The 19,906-nt window shown below is 41.2% G+C and overlaps 1 protein-coding gene across 15 annotated transcripts in view; it reads right to left on the bottom strand.

Annotated features, from left to right (window-relative positions):
• LOC144321119 (uncharacterized) overlaps window positions 1-19,906 on the bottom strand; it is an 83,649-nt gene that overhangs the window by 5,679 nt on the left and 58,064 nt on the right. For 12 of the 15 annotated variants that reach the window (XM_077910538.1, XM_077910528.1, XM_077910530.1 and 9 more), the window contains 6 exons: window positions 17,414-17,512; window positions 16,588-16,721; window positions 9,847-9,965; window positions 8,174-8,258; window positions 4,353-4,447; window positions 4,090-4,262 (listed from right to left, as the gene is read on the bottom strand). In XM_077910538.1, coding sequence (XP_077766664.1) covers window positions 4,171-4,262; window positions 4,353-4,447; window positions 8,174-8,258; window positions 9,847-9,965; window positions 16,588-16,721; window positions 17,414-17,497 — 609 coding nt within the window. In that variant the 5' untranslated portion in view covers window positions 17,498-17,512 and the 3' untranslated portion in view covers window positions 4,090-4,170. Of the gene's footprint in view, window positions 1-4,089; window positions 4,448-8,173; window positions 8,259-9,846; window positions 9,966-16,587; window positions 16,722-17,413; window positions 17,513-19,906 lie in introns of those variants that run through there. The other 3 variants (XR_013386847.1, XM_077910531.1, XM_077910543.1) reach the window with 3 other exon arrangements.

The raw sequence follows: 19,906 nt of genomic DNA, 5'->3' as shown, positions 1-19,906 counted from the left end.
AGTGAGAGTGCTAAACTGTATTTCTTATTTATTTATTTATTTATTTATTTATTTATTTATTTATTTAAGAGAGAGAGAGAGAGAGAGAGAATGAATGAGCAGGGGGAAGGAACAGAGGGAGAAGGACAGAGAGAATCCCGACTCAGGGCTCCATCCCACAACCCCAAGATTATGACTTGAGCCAAAATCAGAAGTCAGATGGTTGACCTACTGAACCACCCATTTGCCCCCTAAACTACATTTCTTATTACTTCCCTTTCCTTTCTCACGTCTATGATTCATTGTTTTGTTCTGTTAGCAAAACTCACTCTTTCCTCTAACAGTTATTTTTGAGCATCTACCCAGGGTCAAGTCTTGTGCTTGGGAGCATCCAGTTTCCCTGTATTTGCCCTGTGAATAGGATTTTTAATTCTTTATTTTGCGGATATAGGAATCAAGGTTAAATGATCAGTTTATGTGTGTTCAATGGAGGAAAAATTATTGAATAGAACTATGAGGACAATGAACACTCCTTTTGCCTTGAAAGCCGATTAGATCACCCTTCAACTTGATGTACCTTGAAGGACCTGAATGGAAAGACTCAGTGTTCCTGAACTAGATGCAAGAAAAGACATGCTTCCCTTGCTCAGAGGATATGTTTGTTGTCTTTTGCAAATCAAAGTATGAATTGTTTAATGGATTTGGCTTCTCAGTTTTAGTATCTTAAAAAAAAAAAAAAGGAGAGAGAGGAAGAGAGAGAAGGGATCACAGACCCATTTAGTTTGGTAGCTCTCCATTGATTGTTTCCCAAGTAGACAGAAGAAATTATAGCACTTAGCACGTCAGTCAGGTCTGCTTTCGGCTCCAACCAGAATAAACAAGTTCTTCTCCATTGGACTTTTGGCTCCTTCTTGAAGCTCCAGGTGGGAAGATGTCCCATATAAGAGAGAAGAAAGCTGGCTTGCTGTGGACCCCAGTCCAGTGCCTCCTGCCAATTCTCCACATACCAGAAGAATTAAATAATTAGGGGTGGAGGCAGCACTGTCACAAACAATTTTGAATGCATTCTGCATTAGAAAGCAGAGGTCTCTTAATGACATCAGATCAGTATGCCAAACCTGAAGTGCTGGTCAGTGGGAGAGGGGCCCAGGCAGTGAGACCGTCAACGCCACACTCAGCAGCTCTGTTGGGCACTCAGCACTCGCTGGCTAGTGTTAAGATTGGAAGAGAGGCGTCCTGGAAATCCTAGTGTCCTGTCGGTCCAAGACCCATCCTTCCACTCTTTCATCCTGCTTTTGCATGCTTGCACTTGACCAGGGATTAATGAGATTGTGTGCATGATCCAAGTGAGAAAGGCAGAGGGAGAGGCACAGCCTGCAGACATCACTGACATCTGAGCTCTCTCGGGTCCAGCTCTGAGGATAAACCAGCGCCCTACAGGACAGCCAATTTCTCATATATTTGCTAAGCCCTAAGTTGGGCAGCTACTGTGAACCCACCAGCTTTCCTCTAGGAGCCCTAGCACTTCCTGCAGTAGAAAATTTGGTTTCTCATGTCAGGCATATGGCTTTGATATTTCTTATAGTTTTGAGTAGAAAAACCATATGAACATTCTCTTAATTTTAAATCTGATTATTTGGGGGGGGGGGATGGTTGACATGAATTAATGAAAACACCTTTAAAAAATTTGCTTTTCTGCTCCTTTCATTAGTTGATCTGTTGCATAATGTCCTGAGTTGCCAAAACTATGACTTTGTGGCTGGAGATAATAAAACAAGTTAGAAGAGTATGTGAGGTTGCTAAGACACTAACTCAATAATTGTTATTACACCTACCACTACCAGTACTGGTGCCTTTAACACCATTATTATCATTATGACTAGTACTGTTACACTACTGCAATGACTAGTGCTGCTGGCACTACTATTTCTACTATAACTAAGACTATGACTACCATAAGTGAGCAGTTAACTACTTTTGATTAACTACCTTAACTAGTATTACTAACTACTACTGTAACTACTACCACTATAACTACCACTATAAGTACTATAAGTTATTAGTTAACTACTTTTATTAGCTAGAGCTAGTGCTACAACTACTATAACTACTACCACTATAACTATGACTACTATAAGTTTTTAGTTAACTAGCTTTGGTTAACTACTATGACTAGTACTACTAGCTACTACTATAACTATTATCATTATAACTACTATAGCTACTATAAGTAGTTTAGCTTAGTTAACTACTAACTGGTTAGTAGCTAGTTTAGTTGACTATGACTAGTACTAATTTATACTATAATTACTACCACTATAACTACTATGTGTTTAAGCTAACTACTTTCAGTTAACTACTACAACTAGTAGTTGCTAACTATTACTACTACAGCCCTGTGATAAATGGTTGACATCCATAGCCTCGACCTTTTGTACTAATCCATTCCAAATAAGGTTTAGATCATTTAAATATCTAAAAGTCTCAGCTAATTACTTGTCAATAGAAGTTTCAATCCAGTTCTATATGACACCAAAAGCTGCATTTCTTTTAAAGATTTTATTTATTTATTCATGAGAGACACAGAGAGAAAGAGGCAGATACATAAGCAGAGGGAGAAACAGGCTCCCTGTGGAGAGCCCGATGTGGGGTTCAATCTCAGGACTCTGGGATCATGACCTGAACTGAAGGCAGACACTCAACCACTGAGCCACCTCAGCCTCCCCAAAAGCTGTGTTTTTAACAATGTTTTAACCTCCATGGTGAGGAAGAAAAATGGTAAAGAATAGTAGGGTCTAGCTGGGGCCTACAACCTCCTATACACTCAGGAGACATCACAAACATTCACTGATTCATGTATTAATGGGTGTGAAAATATTCCCCAAACAGAACCCCATGCCCAGCTCTGGGCTTGGAAACAAAAGTCATGAGGACACAACCTGGAAGCAGGAAGTGCTTGGAATCAACCCAGGTGAGCATAGTGCCCCAAAGGCCATTGTAGGAAGATACGGAGGAACAGACAAAATAGCTCAGCTTATCTGGTCCCAGGCAGCTTTTTGGAGGAGCACCATAGGAGCTGGATGGTGAGGCAGGAAGAGAAGAGTAAGCAAGGTGGATAAGAGGGCATAGAATCCCAGGGATTGGCACAGTATGAGCAAAGCGGCAGAGGAACCAAAGCAAGAAAGGCATTGGAGGCTCCCCTACAGCTTCTAGAAGGTTAGTGCCGAGGGAGCCCCACACTGTAGGCTCTTATAAACAGTGTGCGCCTGGTCTCTAAGCAGAGGTGCTGAGTGTTGGAATCTACTGGCCTGGTTGAGCACAAGTGTCCCCCCGTGGCTCTTATTTCCTTCTGAACTTAGTATGGGGCACCTGGGTGGCTCAGTCAGTTAGGCATCTGCTTTTGGCTCAGGTCATGATTCCAGGGGCCTGGAATTGAGTCTCACATCAGGCTCCCTGCTCTGCGAGGAGCCTCCTTATCTCTCTACTGCTCCCCTTGCTTGTGCTCTCTCTCTCTCTCTCTCTCATATAAATAAATAAACTCTTAAAAAAAAACGTATAGCATACAGCGACCTTGCCATTGCACCTATTCGGTGTTTGGCATCTTCTACCATAAACTCTGATCAGAATTTTTGATTTAACTACTCAGAATCCCCAATCCTCCTGGGAGATGTGTCTTTCATATGTTGTTTCTGCAGAAACTGTAGACAGCATGAGGGGTACTGATGCTCATCCACTCTTGCCCTGAAGCCAGCGTATAGTATGTGCCGGGAGCCTGGGATGGGCTAGGGTAGGACAGACCAGGTCAGGGGAAGCTACAAAGGGCTTCCACTTGTATTCCTCACTCTTACTTAGTTTTTCAAAATGTGGAGTGGAGATGATGTTTTGCTGATATTATTGTTGGTTACCCACTCCTCCCTTGGTCACTTTGTCTGAAATAAGCAAGCCACCTGACCATCTTGTCTACTTTGTTGCTGGTGACAAAGTTTGATGTTTTCCCAAAGTCTTTGGGATTCTACTTCTTAGGCTCTCACAAATTTCTTGAGAACTGGAGTGAGGATGGGTTTTCCTTTGGAAGTGCTGTTTGGTTTTGTACTTTAGAAGTAGCTGATCTTACCTTCTACAGTGAAATATATTATTTCAACCTCCACATAAATTATTTCAACACGAAGCTTTGGACCACTGGAAGTCACTCTAGCTGCTGCCTGGATCATGGAATGGCTGAGTACAGTGGGAAGGAGATCCGGGTGTGCTGGCAAAAGGGCTGGCTAGTGAGCAGGTCTGGACTGGAAGAAGCATTGAAAGAGAGGTTCAAGTTTTCTGGTTCCTGCTCACTTGGTCGCTTTAATTTCTTTCCTCAGTCGTCAGTGTCATACAAAGTCCGTGGTGTCTCCAGCGAACTTCTCCTGCCACCTTCGATTTTTGATGGTCTCTTCCAGTTCCTTCTTCCTTGGAATGGTGGATAGGAAGACTAGAAGAAGAATTAACAGAAGTGAAAGACCAGGTCAATGATGAGGAGAAGATTCAGTGTGCTGTTCCTTTCTCACCTCAAAATTCTATATTTTGGGGGGTTGGGTGGGTGGGTAGTGCTTGTGCCCTGCTTCCTATCCTAATATTTTCTCAGATGTAGTGCTAGGTCCAATTCAGAATAATTTACCAATTCTCACAACCACAATAATAAAAATAACAGTATGGGTATGGTGTTTTAAAAAAGTTTTGTGTGAGTTTTCACATATTTTATTCATAATTCAGTGAGCATACATTGAGTGGTTGTTCTGTTGGAGCTCTACAGACAGCACCAGGGACTTTATAGTCTACAGTTAGAGATACAACAAGCAAATAAACAAAACTGCAAAACAGGGTGAAACAGATGTATCACAGGGCATTCCCCCAAATCTAATCAAAGAGGGAAGCAAACACAAGAGGTCTGGCTGGAGGTGCCTCACCACTGCCCTTTTCCAAGGTAAACTCATCACTAATTGACAGGAATGTTCTCTACGGACTGTTGGTCCTTGGTGGGCATCATTCAGTGTGGCCCAGAGGTGGGACACATTTCTGTTTGCCCATTTTTCAGCCCCTTGGATAAGTATCCAATGCTTTGATCTGTCCTTTTTCTGTGAATCTCTCTCTTTGTTGACCTTTCTCGATGCCACCATCTCTTGATGCTCCTCCTGCCTGTGGGATACTCCTCAATCTCCAAATGTGGTGAACCCTCAACAGTTAGTTCTGGGTCCTCTTCTTTTTTTTTCTCTCTTATTCTTTCTCCAGTTTTGCTCATTTTTTTTCTTTGTTTTGTCTTGGCAGCTAGAAATAGTGTGTAAAAGCTGACAGCCCCCAAATACATATTGCTTACCATCCCAGGCCTCAATGACATCTAGACTTCCAACCTCCCCACCTGGGGAGGGGAACTTCAAGAACGGGGATGACGGGAACTTCAAGAACACAATGTTCAAAATGAATCCCCTTCCATTTCAAACCTATTCTTCTTCCTAGTCAACCTTGGATGGGTAACTTGCCTTCCTTTCCCTCCACCTCCCCTGTCCCATGTTAATGCCAAAGCTAGAAGTCTCTGGACTGCTTCCTCTCAACAATCTGCTCCAGTCCAATTCTGTAGTAGCTCCCAATGGCTCCAGTACCACACTTACATGTCCAGTACCTCCCCACACCCTCAGTTGTAAAGCCATGACACGGGCTGGTGCTCCAAATCACCACCATCTCTTGCTGTGCTCACTGCAATGGTCTACCAACTGGTCTTTCTGTATCCATGACCAGCCTCTGATTGGCCAATCCTCCTCAGAGAGCTAGGAGAAGTTTTAAATCTGTAAATCATTAGAAAAAGAAGACACTCCAATGGCTTCCCACTAAGTTCTCACCATGGCACGCAAGAACTACAGGATACAGAAATTGGTCTTTGCATATATATTTCTCCAACTTCATGCAATGTCACTCACCTCTTCATTCCCTAAAACTAACCAACTTATCTGTTTCTGGCCTTGTTGACCTTTCTCAGACTATGACTCTACCTGGAAGGGTCCATTTCTCATCCCACTGTTGTCCCCATGAAGGGCACCTTCTCTGGGAGGCCTTCTTGGTCAAGCAGCCACCCCTCCCCTGTCACTGTGTTTGGTTGTTCTATTTTGTTTCCCCTGCTATATTCTCCAATACTTAAATATGACAGTCTAGCCCAGTAGACTGTTGGTTTCTTGAGGGTAGTTGTTTGTGCCATGGTTATTCTTTGCCACAGGGAACTCATGTGTAAATAAGTGGCTGGGGTGTAGTAGAGCCTAAATAAGTATTTGTTGATGAAATAAGTAAATCCTTAAATATATTCTGTTTAAAAATGTGTTTATGAGTAGCCTAAAATAATTGTAGTATCCAGTATGGGGATTATATTTGTCTTCAAACTAAGTAAAACATACATTTGCTCAAATGGACTCATTTCTTACAGAAATATTTTTTGAAAGAAGAAATTCTGATTTTCATCCTCCATTTAAATGCCGAGAGTGTTGAGCAAACCTACTTAGCCACCTGATATTAATCACTCTTATGAATTACTTATTTTTAATTAAGTGCTTGGTTATTAAACAATAAAATCTATTCAGTGCATGGAGAATTTGTTACTCTCTGCTCTGAGTTCTCGGAGTCTGACCAGGTATGAAGGCTTTGTATCACAGATGTCTCTAAGTCCCATGCTAGGGATCTTTTTTGTTCATCAACCATTCTCAGCTTCTGTTATGCATGCTCTACACCTCCCTGAGAGGTGTCTGTGCATGGTGAGCAGGTCAGCGCTATTGGGAAGCCCAGCAGGAGAGAAACTTGTTTACCCTTGGAATTTCCTGAACATTATTTCGGGATGTGACACTTTGCTCTTGATGTCTAACATCTTGCTATGTTAGGCACAGCACCATGGGTATGATGAATCCAAGTTCTGCGCCAGGTACAATGAATCTGAATGCTGATTTTAACAAGATCCCCACATGATTTGTATGCACCTTAAATTCCAAGAAGCACTATTTTAGACAACAGAGAGTTCGTGCCACCCTAGATGATCTTTCTGAGGACACTGCAATTGGTATCATCACCCCTATCTTAGAGACCAGAGAACCGAGGTCCAGAAAGCATAGATGACTCACTCAATTTCTCATGTCTTTAGTAAGCAGCAGATGTAGATAAGAAGACCTCACATTTCTGTCTCCCAGTCCTTCCATTATAATGTGATGCAAGAATATCGGATCAGAATGAAGCACTGGAAAAGTATTGATTTTTCAGTTTCCAGAATAAAAATTTCATCACAAATCAGAACAAGGACTAGCCAACCATCCATATTAAAGAGAGTTGGGGAAGGGGAAAAGGAGACAAAGGAAGTGGATATGAGAATTCTATCAAGTCATCTGAAAAAAAAAAAAAAAGACTACATTTGGGATTTTTATTCTCCTCCCTTCATCCCTGCACTAACGTTGGTATTGCCGGGTAGTTGATGCGCACATGCTGCCCTAGAGAAGGCTGACTTGTTCTCCAAGATGTCTCCAACAGTGAGATTAAACTATGTAATCTTTGCCAGTCTGACATGTGACAAACGGTGTCTCATTCTTGGTTAATTTGCATTTCTTGTTTGTTAAAGAATTTGAGCAGCCTTTCAAAAATGTGCAGGCCATTTGAATTTCCTCTTCTGCTCTTAACTTTAGTTTCCTTTCCTTGCTTTCACTTTTCAGCATTAATTTTTCTACTGTTATCTGTGTTGCAAATGTTTCCTAGTGTTAACTGTATCTCATATGTTGTTCATTAAATATTTTTTGGCATGAAATAACTTCTTGGGATTTTTTTACATAGTTAAATTCTAATTTTTCTGTAAGATTCTTGTTTTACTTTGTTGTGTATTTTGTTTAAGAAAGTCTTAATTGCAATGTCAGAAAACATTCTCCTATTAGACTTTCAGGTGTATTTTTTAATGATTGGGCATTTATTCCTTCTTGAATTTATTTTTCTCTCTGGTAGGAAGCAGAGTACTAATTACATTGCACATCTTTTTCCTTTATAATGGGTAACTATTTCCCCCAAGCCATACATTAAATTGCTGGTTGTTTCTCCTGCTGCATTAATTAAGGGTTAAATGATAACTATTGTAATAATCCTTGTTCCTCTTTGACTTATGAAATCCAGTTTCTACTCACAATTCAACATAGGTCAGCTTACTCACTGGAAGTCTCTCCCATGCAAAGTCACAGAAATCTGGTTCATTCCATTTAAAACTTCCACCATCTGGGAGTCCTTCCCTTCCAACCCTGGAGAGTAAAGAAAATGTGAATAATCACTGGGGACATTTTAGGGACCAGACCTGGAAAGGCCATATGTCACTTTCATCTATATTCCATTAGCTCATTCTTGGACACAAGGAGTAATGGGGAATGTTGACTTCTTGTGTGCCCAGGAGAAAAGTGAAATGATTTGGCAAGTATCTGGCAGTGTTCTTTCCACATACACCCATGGGTCTTCCTTCCTCATCACACACTAAGTTCCACAGAAGCAATTGTGTGCTTCTGCACCCATTGTTACGATCTAGTGGTGTGTTTAGCCTTTACTAGATAATTGTCATTTTAATTTCCATAACGTATAATACACCTTAATATCTGGCAGAGAAAATCCATCCATATACTTAAAGTTTATTTTTATTTTTAAAATGTATATTGTTCATTTTGCACATTTACTCATTCATATGAAATTTTAAGTCAATATCCTAAAAAATCCTACCTGGCTTTAGATCAGATTGCATGAAACTACATATTCATAGATTAAGTGGGAGATAACTAACATTATTTTAGTATTGAGTCTTCCATATTTAATGTCATGATTTTGGTGGTGGTTACTAAGTTTTGTGCATTTTCTTAAAACTTACCAATTTACACTTTTAAATGGTTAATTTTAATAAAGCTAACCAAATAGTTGAACATCCAGCTCATTTATTTTTATTTTTATTTTTTAACACTTTACTTTCAAGCAATCTCTACAAGTGTGGGGCTTGAACTTACAACCCCGAGATCAAGAGTCACAGCCTCCACCGACTGAGCCAGCCAGGTGCCCCTCAGCTCATTAATTTTCAATCTTCCTTGCTTTCTAATAAAGGCTTTATAGTATACATTTCCTTCTGAACACCACTTTAGTTGAATCCCTCAAGATTTTTCTTAGTAAAAATATGCAAACATACCAATTGTAAGTGATAGTGCAATGAACTTTTGACGTCCCCATGACCCAGATTCAACAGTTATCAAGATTTTACTACATTTACATTTACTTCATTAAGTCCTCTGTGTTTGTTTTAACTGACATAATTTAAAGCAAACCCTAGATATATCCATTCACTTCTGTGTAATTCAGTACCTATTTTGTAAAAACAGGAATCATTTCTTATGTAAGTACAAGGCCACCATGGCACATAACTGTAAGCATAATTGATTTAAATAAAAAAATCAAATCTTAGTTTCTTTTTTTAAGAAGGAAAGGTAACCTGCTCTTGTTTCTGTACTTTATATGTATTTGGACATAGAGAAGTCACACAATTTTATTTCTTATCACCCTATTACTTTTTATCCTCGAGTCTTATATTAAAAAGGCACTTTTTAGGGCTGTTCTTGTATCTCAATACCCACATTTAAACTTTCCTTCTGAAAAAAACTTAATTTATCCTTGTACTCTCCTTGTACTTGAAGACTTTAGTCTACTTTTACTTTCATTCACTATCCTCTATTTCTGTGTTTTTGTTTCTTGAAATTTAACCTCAGCTTATTGTTAAATGCACAACACTACCATTGAACAATAATTATTAGTCCTACTTCTGCTACACTAGAATAGCAGAAACTCTTTTTCTTAGCTTACCTATGTTTGATTGAGTAGCCAGATTAACCAGAGCTCTCCATGTTCTTTGTAAAATGTATAGACTGGTGACAGCCATGGGTAAAGCCATTGCCTGGTGGGCCTCTGCTCTCCTGTTCTCACTAGATAATTAAATGCAGGTAAGACAAATATAAAAGAATGAAAACATCTCTAAAATATTAGGAAGAGCCTATGCTAGATTTATTGTCAAATTAATTTTCCCCCTAATGAAAAGAAATTAAAATAAAAAAAATACTGGCAGCAAAAAGTAGGTGTGATTTGTGTGAGAAATAACATACAGAAATATGTTCAGCCAAAGCATATGCAAAATAAAAAGAGCCTTAACCTGAAGAGTTGACAAATGAATCTTTTTTAGGTAAGTTTTTTTAAGTGGAAATAAATTTATTCTACATTAAAGTAAAACCTTGGGGGAGCCTGGGTGGTTCAGTCCGTGAAGCATCAGACTCTTCGTTTTAGCTCAGGTCATGGTCTCAGGGTAGTGAGATGGAGCGTGGAGTCAAGCTCCACTCTCAGCATGTCTGTTTGAGATTCTCTCTCTTTGCCCCTCCCCTCTCAAATAAATAAATAAATATTAAAACAAATTTAAAAAGAATAAAAATAAAACCTTGTGGTATTGACACATTATTGTTATTTCTTTTTTTTTAAAGACTTTATTCATGAAAGACACACAGAGAGAGGCAGAGACATAGGCAGAGGGAGAAGCAGGCTCCCTGCAGGGAGCCTGATGCAGAACTCAACACCAGGACCCTGGGATCATGATCCTAGCAGATGCTCAACTACTGAGTCACCCAGGCGGCCTGTTATTCCCTTTTTTTTTGCTATTGGTCTTAAATCTGTAGATGCAAAAACTTCTACTCTATTATTGTTTTGTTCCTGCTAATAATTATAATTTATCACCGATTTCTTTGTCCTCTGTTATTTCTTATCTTTTTCTATATCTTGTCTTTTGCTATTTCACTTCATGTATCTTGCTTCTAGATTATACTCATTAAGATTTTCTTCTTGTTTATTTATTTCTGTGAGATTCTAGGGTGGTGTGTTCTCTAAGACCTCGTATGTGAGATAAATATCTCTAGACCACCTTTCTTTCCACTATAACATGGCTAAGTGTGACATTTACTCAGTCTGTGTGTGCATTTTACTTGAAAATCTCATACTTGTTTAAATCATCCCATGTTCCCAGCACGTACAGATCCTTTCCCATTACCTTGCAAAGACCTGAAATCCCTAAATGGCTCATGAGTGGACAAAATACACTGTAACCTCAGAGGAATCTTAGTACAAAAGAAGGACATTATGCATATGCAAGTGTGTACATACTTGCCTCAAGGATATAAAGTAATAGGATATATTCTATTGCCACAGTCCTATCCTATGTTAGATTACAGAGAAAAAGAATAGTGTTCTATTTTCTTTAGCAAATTATTTTAGAAGTGGAAATATATAAAACTCAACCACAGGGATTCACCAGGGCATTGCACAAGGATAGTTGTTTTCTGGCTCAAAATGCATGAACACGGATATACAAACTCACTAAAGCAAGCTAAACATAGTCTTAAATCCTAATTATTTAGTAAATGTGGGAGATAATTTCCAAAGGGAAAAATAAATCCTTTAAAACTACATAAATGTGAACTTCACAAATAAGAGAGTAGTAAGGATAAGAAATGAAAAGATACAATTCATAATTTTCTTTTCTTTTTTAATGCAAGTAAAAGTTAGGAGGATTCAAGGGGCTTTAAAACACTTATGTTATTATAACGTGAGTCTGTTATTTTAAGGCCTGTCTCATAGCTATTGGTATATTATTTCTAAGTCTTGAAAACAGAGCCCACTGAAAGCATATCTGAAAAAGAAGGACGGAAGGAATGGAGGAAGGAAGGAAGGAGGGAGGGAGGGAGGGAGGGAGGGAGGGAAGGAAGGAAGGAAGGAAGGAAGGAAGGAAGGAAGGAAGGAATTAAAAGGAAGGAATGATGAGCTTTAGAACATTAAATAAATGAAGAAATAAAATCATCCCATTAGTCATTGCAGAGAAGACTTTGACTTATGTCTTCCCAGTGAGTTATTTTAAAGAGAAAGGCACAAAGCTAGCTCACAGAAGGGAGTTCATTTCATTTTACATTTTTTCTTCTTAACCTTTAGCATTCTGACCCTATTGTCTTTAACTTTATTGCACATTATGCCCTCAAACAATTGCTCATGTATAGTCTTGCCACGATGGAGGGAGAATAAAGGTCCTCAGATGTGTCCACCTCCTAATTCCTGAAGCTAGTAAATAAATATGTTACCTTACATAGCAAAAGGGACTGTACAAATGTGGTTAAATCAAGAATCTCAGATGGGAAGATTATCTTTCATTATCCAGGTGACAACAGTGTTTAGGAGAGAAATGGTGAGATATTGGAAGCAGGGGTCAGAGGTCAAAGTGATGCCAGTCCAGAAGGGGACTTTGCATCAAGGAATGTGGCAGCCTCTACAAGTTGGGAAAGGTTAAAGGGATGGATTGTGCCTTAGAGCCTCCAGAAGAAACATGGTCCAGTGACACCGTGATTTTAGGACTTTGATCTCCAGAACTGTAAGAAAATAAATTTGCATTGTGTTAGGCCCCTCTGTTTGCAAGGATTTTTTTATAGCAGCCACAGGAAGCTCACGCAACCACCTTCCGGTTGACATTAGAATATGTGCTCTCTCCAGATTTCCTCCCTGGCTTTTCTCTCCAATGTCTCAAAATTTATCCATGAAGGTTGTGATGCCCTGAGACTCCTTCTGAGTCTCTCCTTCAATGTCCAAGTTCCCTTGTCTGGCAGACCTGAGTGTTCATTTTTCATACCGTAGATAACAGTAAATTGTCTGTGTCAAGCTCCAGCCAAGCGCCTCCCAGAGCAGCGTGAGTGCACCCTCTAGTCTGCACCTGCCATCGCATTTCCCAGGAGCGGCACATGGACATTTTTTCCATCCCAGACCTGGAGGTCTGCATGCCTCCTTAGCACTCTTCAATGGCCTTTGACTGCCTTTCTCATAAATGGCATATAAACCCCCTCCTCAGCTCTGCCCCTTATCTGTCTGTCCTTGGCATCCCTCACCCCACCCTCCATGTTCCAAACTCACTCAAAATGAACTTTTCCTGGTCCCCAGAAAGACTCCTCCCTCCTCTTCTTGATGAGGCCAATTCCTTCCACCTGGAGACTCTTCCTCTTCGTCTCCCTTAACTCCTTCTCATCCATACTTTTTTCCAGGAAGCTTCCCGACATCCATCACCTGCGATAGCTTCAAGATTGCCTCCTCTTTCCTCCTCAGGCTTACGCCATCAGCACCAGACACTAGTTCATAGCACTGATCCCATTTTACAAAATATCTATTTAACTATCTGTTCTTCCTAATAGCCTGTCCCTTTTTGAAAACAATGGTTTTCAAAGTGGGGTCCTCCCACCAGGAGCATCCGAATCACTGGGAACTTCCTAGAAGTTAGTGCTCAGGTCACACCCTTGACCCACATGTTGAGAGACTTTGTGGTGGGGACCAGCAGTTAACAAGGGTTGAGAACTACTGCTTGGTTGGATCTGCCCTGCCCTAGTCTAGCCGTGGGACAGAGCAAGGATGATGTTCTCCACCACTGGGCACCAGTTATATCCATGGTGAATGCTGACCATCACCCAGCTTCCTGTCCTGACCTGTGGCTTCCTATTTCAGCTCAGCCTGGACTTTGTTCCATTTCCTTGGTTTGGGCAATTCATTTTGCCCCTTGATTGTCAAGTGGTCTTGGCATCCTTTTGGAGCAACACTTAGGAATTGCTTGGGGGTGAAGCTGTGATGTGAGCTAACTGCATAGACCAGAGCTGCGGGTAAGAGCCCCTCCCTTCCCTCAATCCCCAGGCTCTGTCTTCATTTCTTGATAGCCTTCTGCTGGGGAAAGGGAAGTGGGCAGATGTAAACTCTGAAGTGCCTGCAAGTATTTTGTATTATTCTTACAACTGGAACAGTGATGAGTACAGAGTAATTGTTCACGGACAGGGGGCGTCATCAGGTTGGAAACAGGAACCTCTGTACGTGACAGAGCCTAGACTTTGAGGAGCGTATTGGTCAAAGTTGAATACTCACATTCCATTAACGTCTCTTACAAATTACTTGTCTAATTAAGTGCCTGCTTATTAAAGATGCAATCTGTCACTGCATGGGTGTTGCCCGACTGCAATCCTGTTTCTTCTTTGCTTTGTCCAGATGTTGTTTACTAAAATGCATTTCTTCAAAATTCTGCTTGCTGTCCCGTCCCTGAAGCTGACCAGGCATGAGTAGCTCAGCCAGCTGAGGACCACTCACTACATAACTGCAGTTGGGTGGTTTGAGTGGAATGCCTTGTTTGATTTTCTAGGCGTGAGATCGATGCTATTAATCTATAGCCCTGGAGGAATTTCTTTTTACATCAATTTATCTGTCTCTTCTCTGTTTGGGCAAAAGAAAAATGAAAAACTGCTAGTCTTTGAGGTAAGTAGTTCTTCAAACCCTGGCACAAAACCCAGGGTGTGCAATGATCATTACTACCAATGAAGATGATGGGTTGTAGCTATCACCCTTTTGGAACTAGGTACACATAGTTCAATCATGGAGGCTTATTATATGCATGAAATTTAAAAGACAAGAGTAACGGGGCACCTGGGTGGCTCAGTGGTTGAGCATCTGCCTTTGGCTCAGTCATGATCCTGGAGACCAGGGATTGAGTCCCACGTCGGGCTCCCTGCATGGAGCCTGCTTCTCCCTCTGCCTGTGTCTCTGCCTCTCTTTCTGTGTGTTTCTCATGAACAAATAAATAAAATCTTAAAAAAATAAGAATAACTAAAATAATTTCCATTGTGTACTCAATTTTCTTGTAATCCCTTATTAAAAGGTATCTGGTTCTAATTCATGAAAAGGATTACCATCAGGCTTCTGTGTCCATCCCTCACTCTTATTCCTGCTCCACAGAGAGCTGCTCTTTTTAAACACAGCCCCATACAATAAACAAACAGAAATACTTTGTCTTCCATCTGTTCATGTGGCTGTTTTTCTTCCTTTCCTTCTTTTTCAGATCTGTCAGCCTTCAAAATGTAGACCTACCTATTCTTACTCCCAATTGGGAAGGAGGAATTTGGGGAGCTAGTTACTGGATTCTTCATGTGGCTATCATTGGGAAGATGTAATATCTGCAACTTGTCTCCAATTAGTGATATCTATCCTCTAAAATAACAGATACTATTAATTTAACATTTTCTATATTCATTATAGCAAGCATGCTATCTTTTGTGTTAAGTGTTCCCAACAAATGTGATTAGGCCTCACTAGGCCACATTGCAGTGTGGGAAACTAACTATACCCTTATGCAGGTTAATTGATTTGCCCAAAGCCATACTGCCAGGCCTTCATGTCGGCTAAAGTTGGCTTGCTCAACTGCTCCACTAGCCTTTCAAAGGATTACCACTTGCCCCAAAAAGTGTTCAATAAAAAAAAGGACCTTCAAACAGTGTTGGGATCAGTTGCTCAGCCAGAGAACAATGAGGTCTTGTGGCTTGTTACCAGTGAATAGTTTTATACACATTTTGCAAACATTGAATGTTTTCCAGGAAGTGAAAAGTGTCCTTGCTTGTGTTCTGGGATTTGATGCTGATGAGAAGATGCTGAGGCTCAAAGGTAGACAGCTCTGGGCTCGTCTCCTTCCCCAGCAGCTCTATTAGTCCATCCCCTTGTCCTTCTAAGTGTCAGGTTCCACCATTATGAACACCACAGTGATGCCTTATGTAAGAATGCCCTGGCTACCTCTTGCGATTTCCACTGTGGGATAAAGTGGTAGTGAAATGTTGCCCCAAGAAATCGGAGTCACAAACATAATCCTGAAATTGTGCTCCAACAGCAGAACAAGGCCTAGTGACTTTCTTGGAACTTCTTGGGCAATCCCATGTTTCCGCCTTTCTTCTTGCTCCAACAGTCTTCTCTTTCTGAACTGGATAATGACTTGTCCAAGGCCAATGGGCAAGTTGCAGCAGAGTTGGACCTGAATCCAGTCCGTCTAATGCGTAATCTCCTACTCTGTGCCATGGGGCTAAATATTCAGCCTCATTCCCTGCTGTGTGGCCACCACATCAGCACATGTAGGAAAGCTTCCACAGAGGGTGAAGATGGCTCTGTTGGAGACACAAAGCCTATGCACAGACAATATACCAGCTCAACAAATCCAACCACACTGGATCAAGAAAAAGATTCAGAATGGACCCTCATTAGACCCACTGGGTCATGTATACCTCTGGATCCATGTTGAATTTCTCTAGAATTCTGAGGTTTCTCAACTAGTATTAAGTCCCAAGCAAATGTGTACACCCAAATGAAAATTTAAGGGTGAATCCTATAGCTGAAAACTACATCATGTGGCTTAATAGGGAGAAGGGGCCCATCTGTAGAGTTTCTTTGGCTCATGACAGTTTCAAGTTCAAGTATAAATGCATCTTTCCAGTGAGATTCAAGATCTAGTCAAAAAAGCAGAGCTCATGCTACACATCTCAGAAGGATGATGTTTAATATGGCAATTAGTAACACATGTGATGGAAAGTGGAGAAGGCCTTCTAGACTGAGGGGTGCCCCCAGAAGGAGTTGCCCAGGGAAGAGCACCCCCTGGAACCAGAGCAAGAAGGAGACACTATAAGTGCTAGAGACGTCCAGAGACAGAGTGATGTGCTTTCCATTCTCCCATCTTCTCACCCTCTGATCTTCCAACACTGCCTCCAACTAGACCAATTGGTAGGGAAGCCAGAGGGCAGGTGAGTCAGGAAATCACACTGGGCCAGGCTGGGAAGAGGGAATGTGGCCTCTCTTCTGTTAATTTTCTCCTGGCCCTGAAAAGAGGAAAGGTAATGGTTAGTCCGGTTGTGTATATTAGCTATTTCCCTCCTTTGATATTCAATTAAACAGATTGTAGAAACTAGAGCCAGGATGCCTTTTATTTCTACCTAAGTGGAGAGAATGCAGATGGAAACAGGAGCCACTTTCTGCAGGGTTACCCCGAGAGAGGCACCGTGCTGAACACACTTTACTGATCTCTCATTAATCAGCTCAACAACCCTAGGAAGGCAGCTTTATTACCTCCATTTTACTAATGAACAAATAAAAAGAAGCTGTGGAAGGACAGTCAACTTGCCCCAGGTCACAGCTTCTTTGCGGAAGATTGGGTGAGTGTTGGAGCCCACCTCTGAGCCTCAAGCCTGTGTTCTTTCTACATCAACCAAAACACTGGACAGAAGTACAGGAAAGGGAGGGAGCCCCAGCAAGCTGTTGCTTGCCAGCTCTCTACTTACCTATTTTAGCATTAAATGAAGTAACAGCGAAAAGAAAAAAAAAAAAAAGAAGAAGAAAAGAAAAGAAAACATCCAGCTGTAGATTTTGATTTAGGATAAAAGGTAATTTCAGTGAAAGGTATGAACAAGAGCTGCTGCCTGTTTGAGCATGAGGTCCATCCAGAGCCCAGAAGTCAGTGATTCCTGCAGCCTTTTCATTTGTTGCCGGATGTCACCATTGGGGCTTGAATCACCTGCATTTCCCTATCCATCGCCTTCTGGGAGTTGTGTCTTTCCCCCTTCTCTTCCCTGGGAACCTGGGTCCCCTTGTGGAACATCTCTGAACCTCTTGCCTATTGTGGAGAACAAAACAGGCATGGTGTCAAGATGATGTGTTGCAATGTCAAAGGCATAATTACTGAAACCAAATGGAAACAAAAAATGATAATTCATGCGAGGCACCCCAAGTCACTCAGGCTTCTTTCTCAGAGTATCTGAATAGATTCCACTGCAACTGGGTGGGAGCAAAGGGTCTTTTTTTGTCCAAATTATCCTCAGGCAGGGAGCGTGGTGGGGAGGAGGAGGAGAGGGCAGCCTGAGACCAAAGCTCATGGCCTCTCCTCTGCCTCTGACCCTGCCTGGAGGAGGCTGGGGAGGGGGCTCAGTTACCTTTTGTTCCTTCTTCATTTTCAAAATATATTCTTGCAGCCATGAGGACTCCAAAGAGTATGACTGAGTGGCTCTTTGAGAGGCAGGCAGTGGCAGATGGGTAAGTGTGAAAATGTGATCTATCTGGGATCTCACACTATGTAACACGCACAAAACACCGCTGGAATCACAGCTTTCAAGGGGAGAGCTCTCAATTTATGGCCAAATAATTGTGACTGGCATTTGGCTTTTGGAGCAGAATGGACAGGAGTTCCAAGAGGTGTGGGGTTGGCCTTCTTTTTCAGGATTTCCCTGCCCCCCAACCACCTCATTTACGTTATCTTGAAGAACGTAGGGACCAGATAAATTTGTTCCTACTTATTATAAATTATTATGTACACAACAACATTCAAGTTAAAAATGTTGGGTGAAGGTCCTTTCACCCCTACCCTTGATAGCTGGCTCAGCCTTCCTGTTACAAACAAAACCAGATAAGGAAACAAATACATAAAAGCAAAGGCAACTTGATTTGAAGATATGCAATCAATTTTAAGGCTGTTAATGCAGCAGTTAATTACACAGTTATTAATAAATACAGACCACGTGCTTGTATTTATTCTGACCCTGAAGGAAATAGATAGAAGGAGACACATTTTCTCTTCAAAGGGATCTCAGCTAACGAAGAGAGCCCTGGGGGATGACTCTGGGTTTTCCTCGGTGCACAGAGATGCTCACAGTGGTCTGAGCCGACCTTGAGCCCTGGGCCCTTCCCCAACCAGCTGACACAGTGCCTAGCACTGGGGAAGCCCTATTCATATGTATGAATGAAAGGAACCAACCCCATTCCAAGAAGGTAATATTTATGTTGGATCTTGATGGACTGAATGAAGTTTGCCACTAAGAAAAGATAAAAACACTTCGAGGTGGGAAACAGAATTACAAAGGTCAGGAGACAGGGAACAAAGAGATAAGCTGCTATATGTCCTTATTCCCTTTGGGTCACAGGAACAGAATACCACAGACTAGCTGGCTTATGAACCACAGATACTTAATTATCATGGTTCTGGAGGCTGGAAGCCCAAGATCAGGGTGCCAGTGTGGCCAGGTGTGGCAGGCTTGCCTCTTTTCAGGTGCAAACTGGTGCCTTCTTATGTCTTCACTTAGGCAAGAAAGCTCTGGGTTTCAGGGCAGAAACTCATTCAGAAAGGCCCTGATAACAAGACCTAATCACTTCCCAAAGGCTCCACCTCCAAATGCCTTCAAGTGGGAGGTAGTTTCAACATAAGAATTGTGGAGGGAGGGGCACCTGGGTGGCTTAGTGTGTTAAGCACCCAACTCTTTATTTTGGCTCAGGTCATGATCTCAGGGTCATGGGATTGACCCCCCCACATCAGGCTCCATGCTCAGCCAGGAGTCTGCTTGACATTCTCTCTCTCCCTCTCCCCCTGCAACTCTCCTTACCCCTGCTCTCTCTCTCTCTCTCTCTCTCTTCCTCCCTCTTTCTCCAATAAATAAATTTTCAGTTCATAACAATATGGAAGCAGTAAGAGAACTCAGTACCAGAAGGTGGGTTCACTGGGAAGGAACCTCTGTGGGGGCCAGGTTATCTCCAGTATCCTTCATTCTCAATATGCTTTGTCTTTGAAACTCACATCAGATAAGGGTATTTACCCTTACTAAAATCTAAATGTGAATGATTCAAGTGTATGGTTTGAATCTCCTTACAACCAATGATCAAACCCCACACAAAAGTGAAAACTGCATGGAGCACACTTCAGATCTTCAGCTTTTCCGGATTCTCCACTGTTTTACAATCAAAAGTAACAAAGCTTTTTGAATTTGTTTTCTAAATTATTCCTATCTTTATATTTTAGTATCTTAAAGAGGCTAATCCCACAACTCACATCTTACATTAGGTCATGAAAAATCCTCAATTTCTATTACTTTTTGATATATTTTTGATAATATTTGATAATATTTCCTTTAGAATACACTTAATACCCCCAAAATTTTAAAACTCAGTTTGGCAAGTTCTTTTTTTTTTTTTTTTTTTTTTTTTAATTAAGACCCATATTATTTCTAGACCTTGCCACAAAGCT

The sequence above is a fragment of the Canis aureus genome, chromosome 9 (assembly GCF_053574225.1).
Source record: "Canis aureus isolate CA01 chromosome 9, VMU_Caureus_v.1.0, whole genome shotgun sequence".
Classification (NCBI taxonomy): Eukaryota; Metazoa; Chordata; class Mammalia; order Carnivora; family Canidae; genus Canis; species Canis aureus.
Note: the sequence above shows the minus strand (reverse complement) of the source record. Positions and strands in the feature narration are given on the sequence as shown.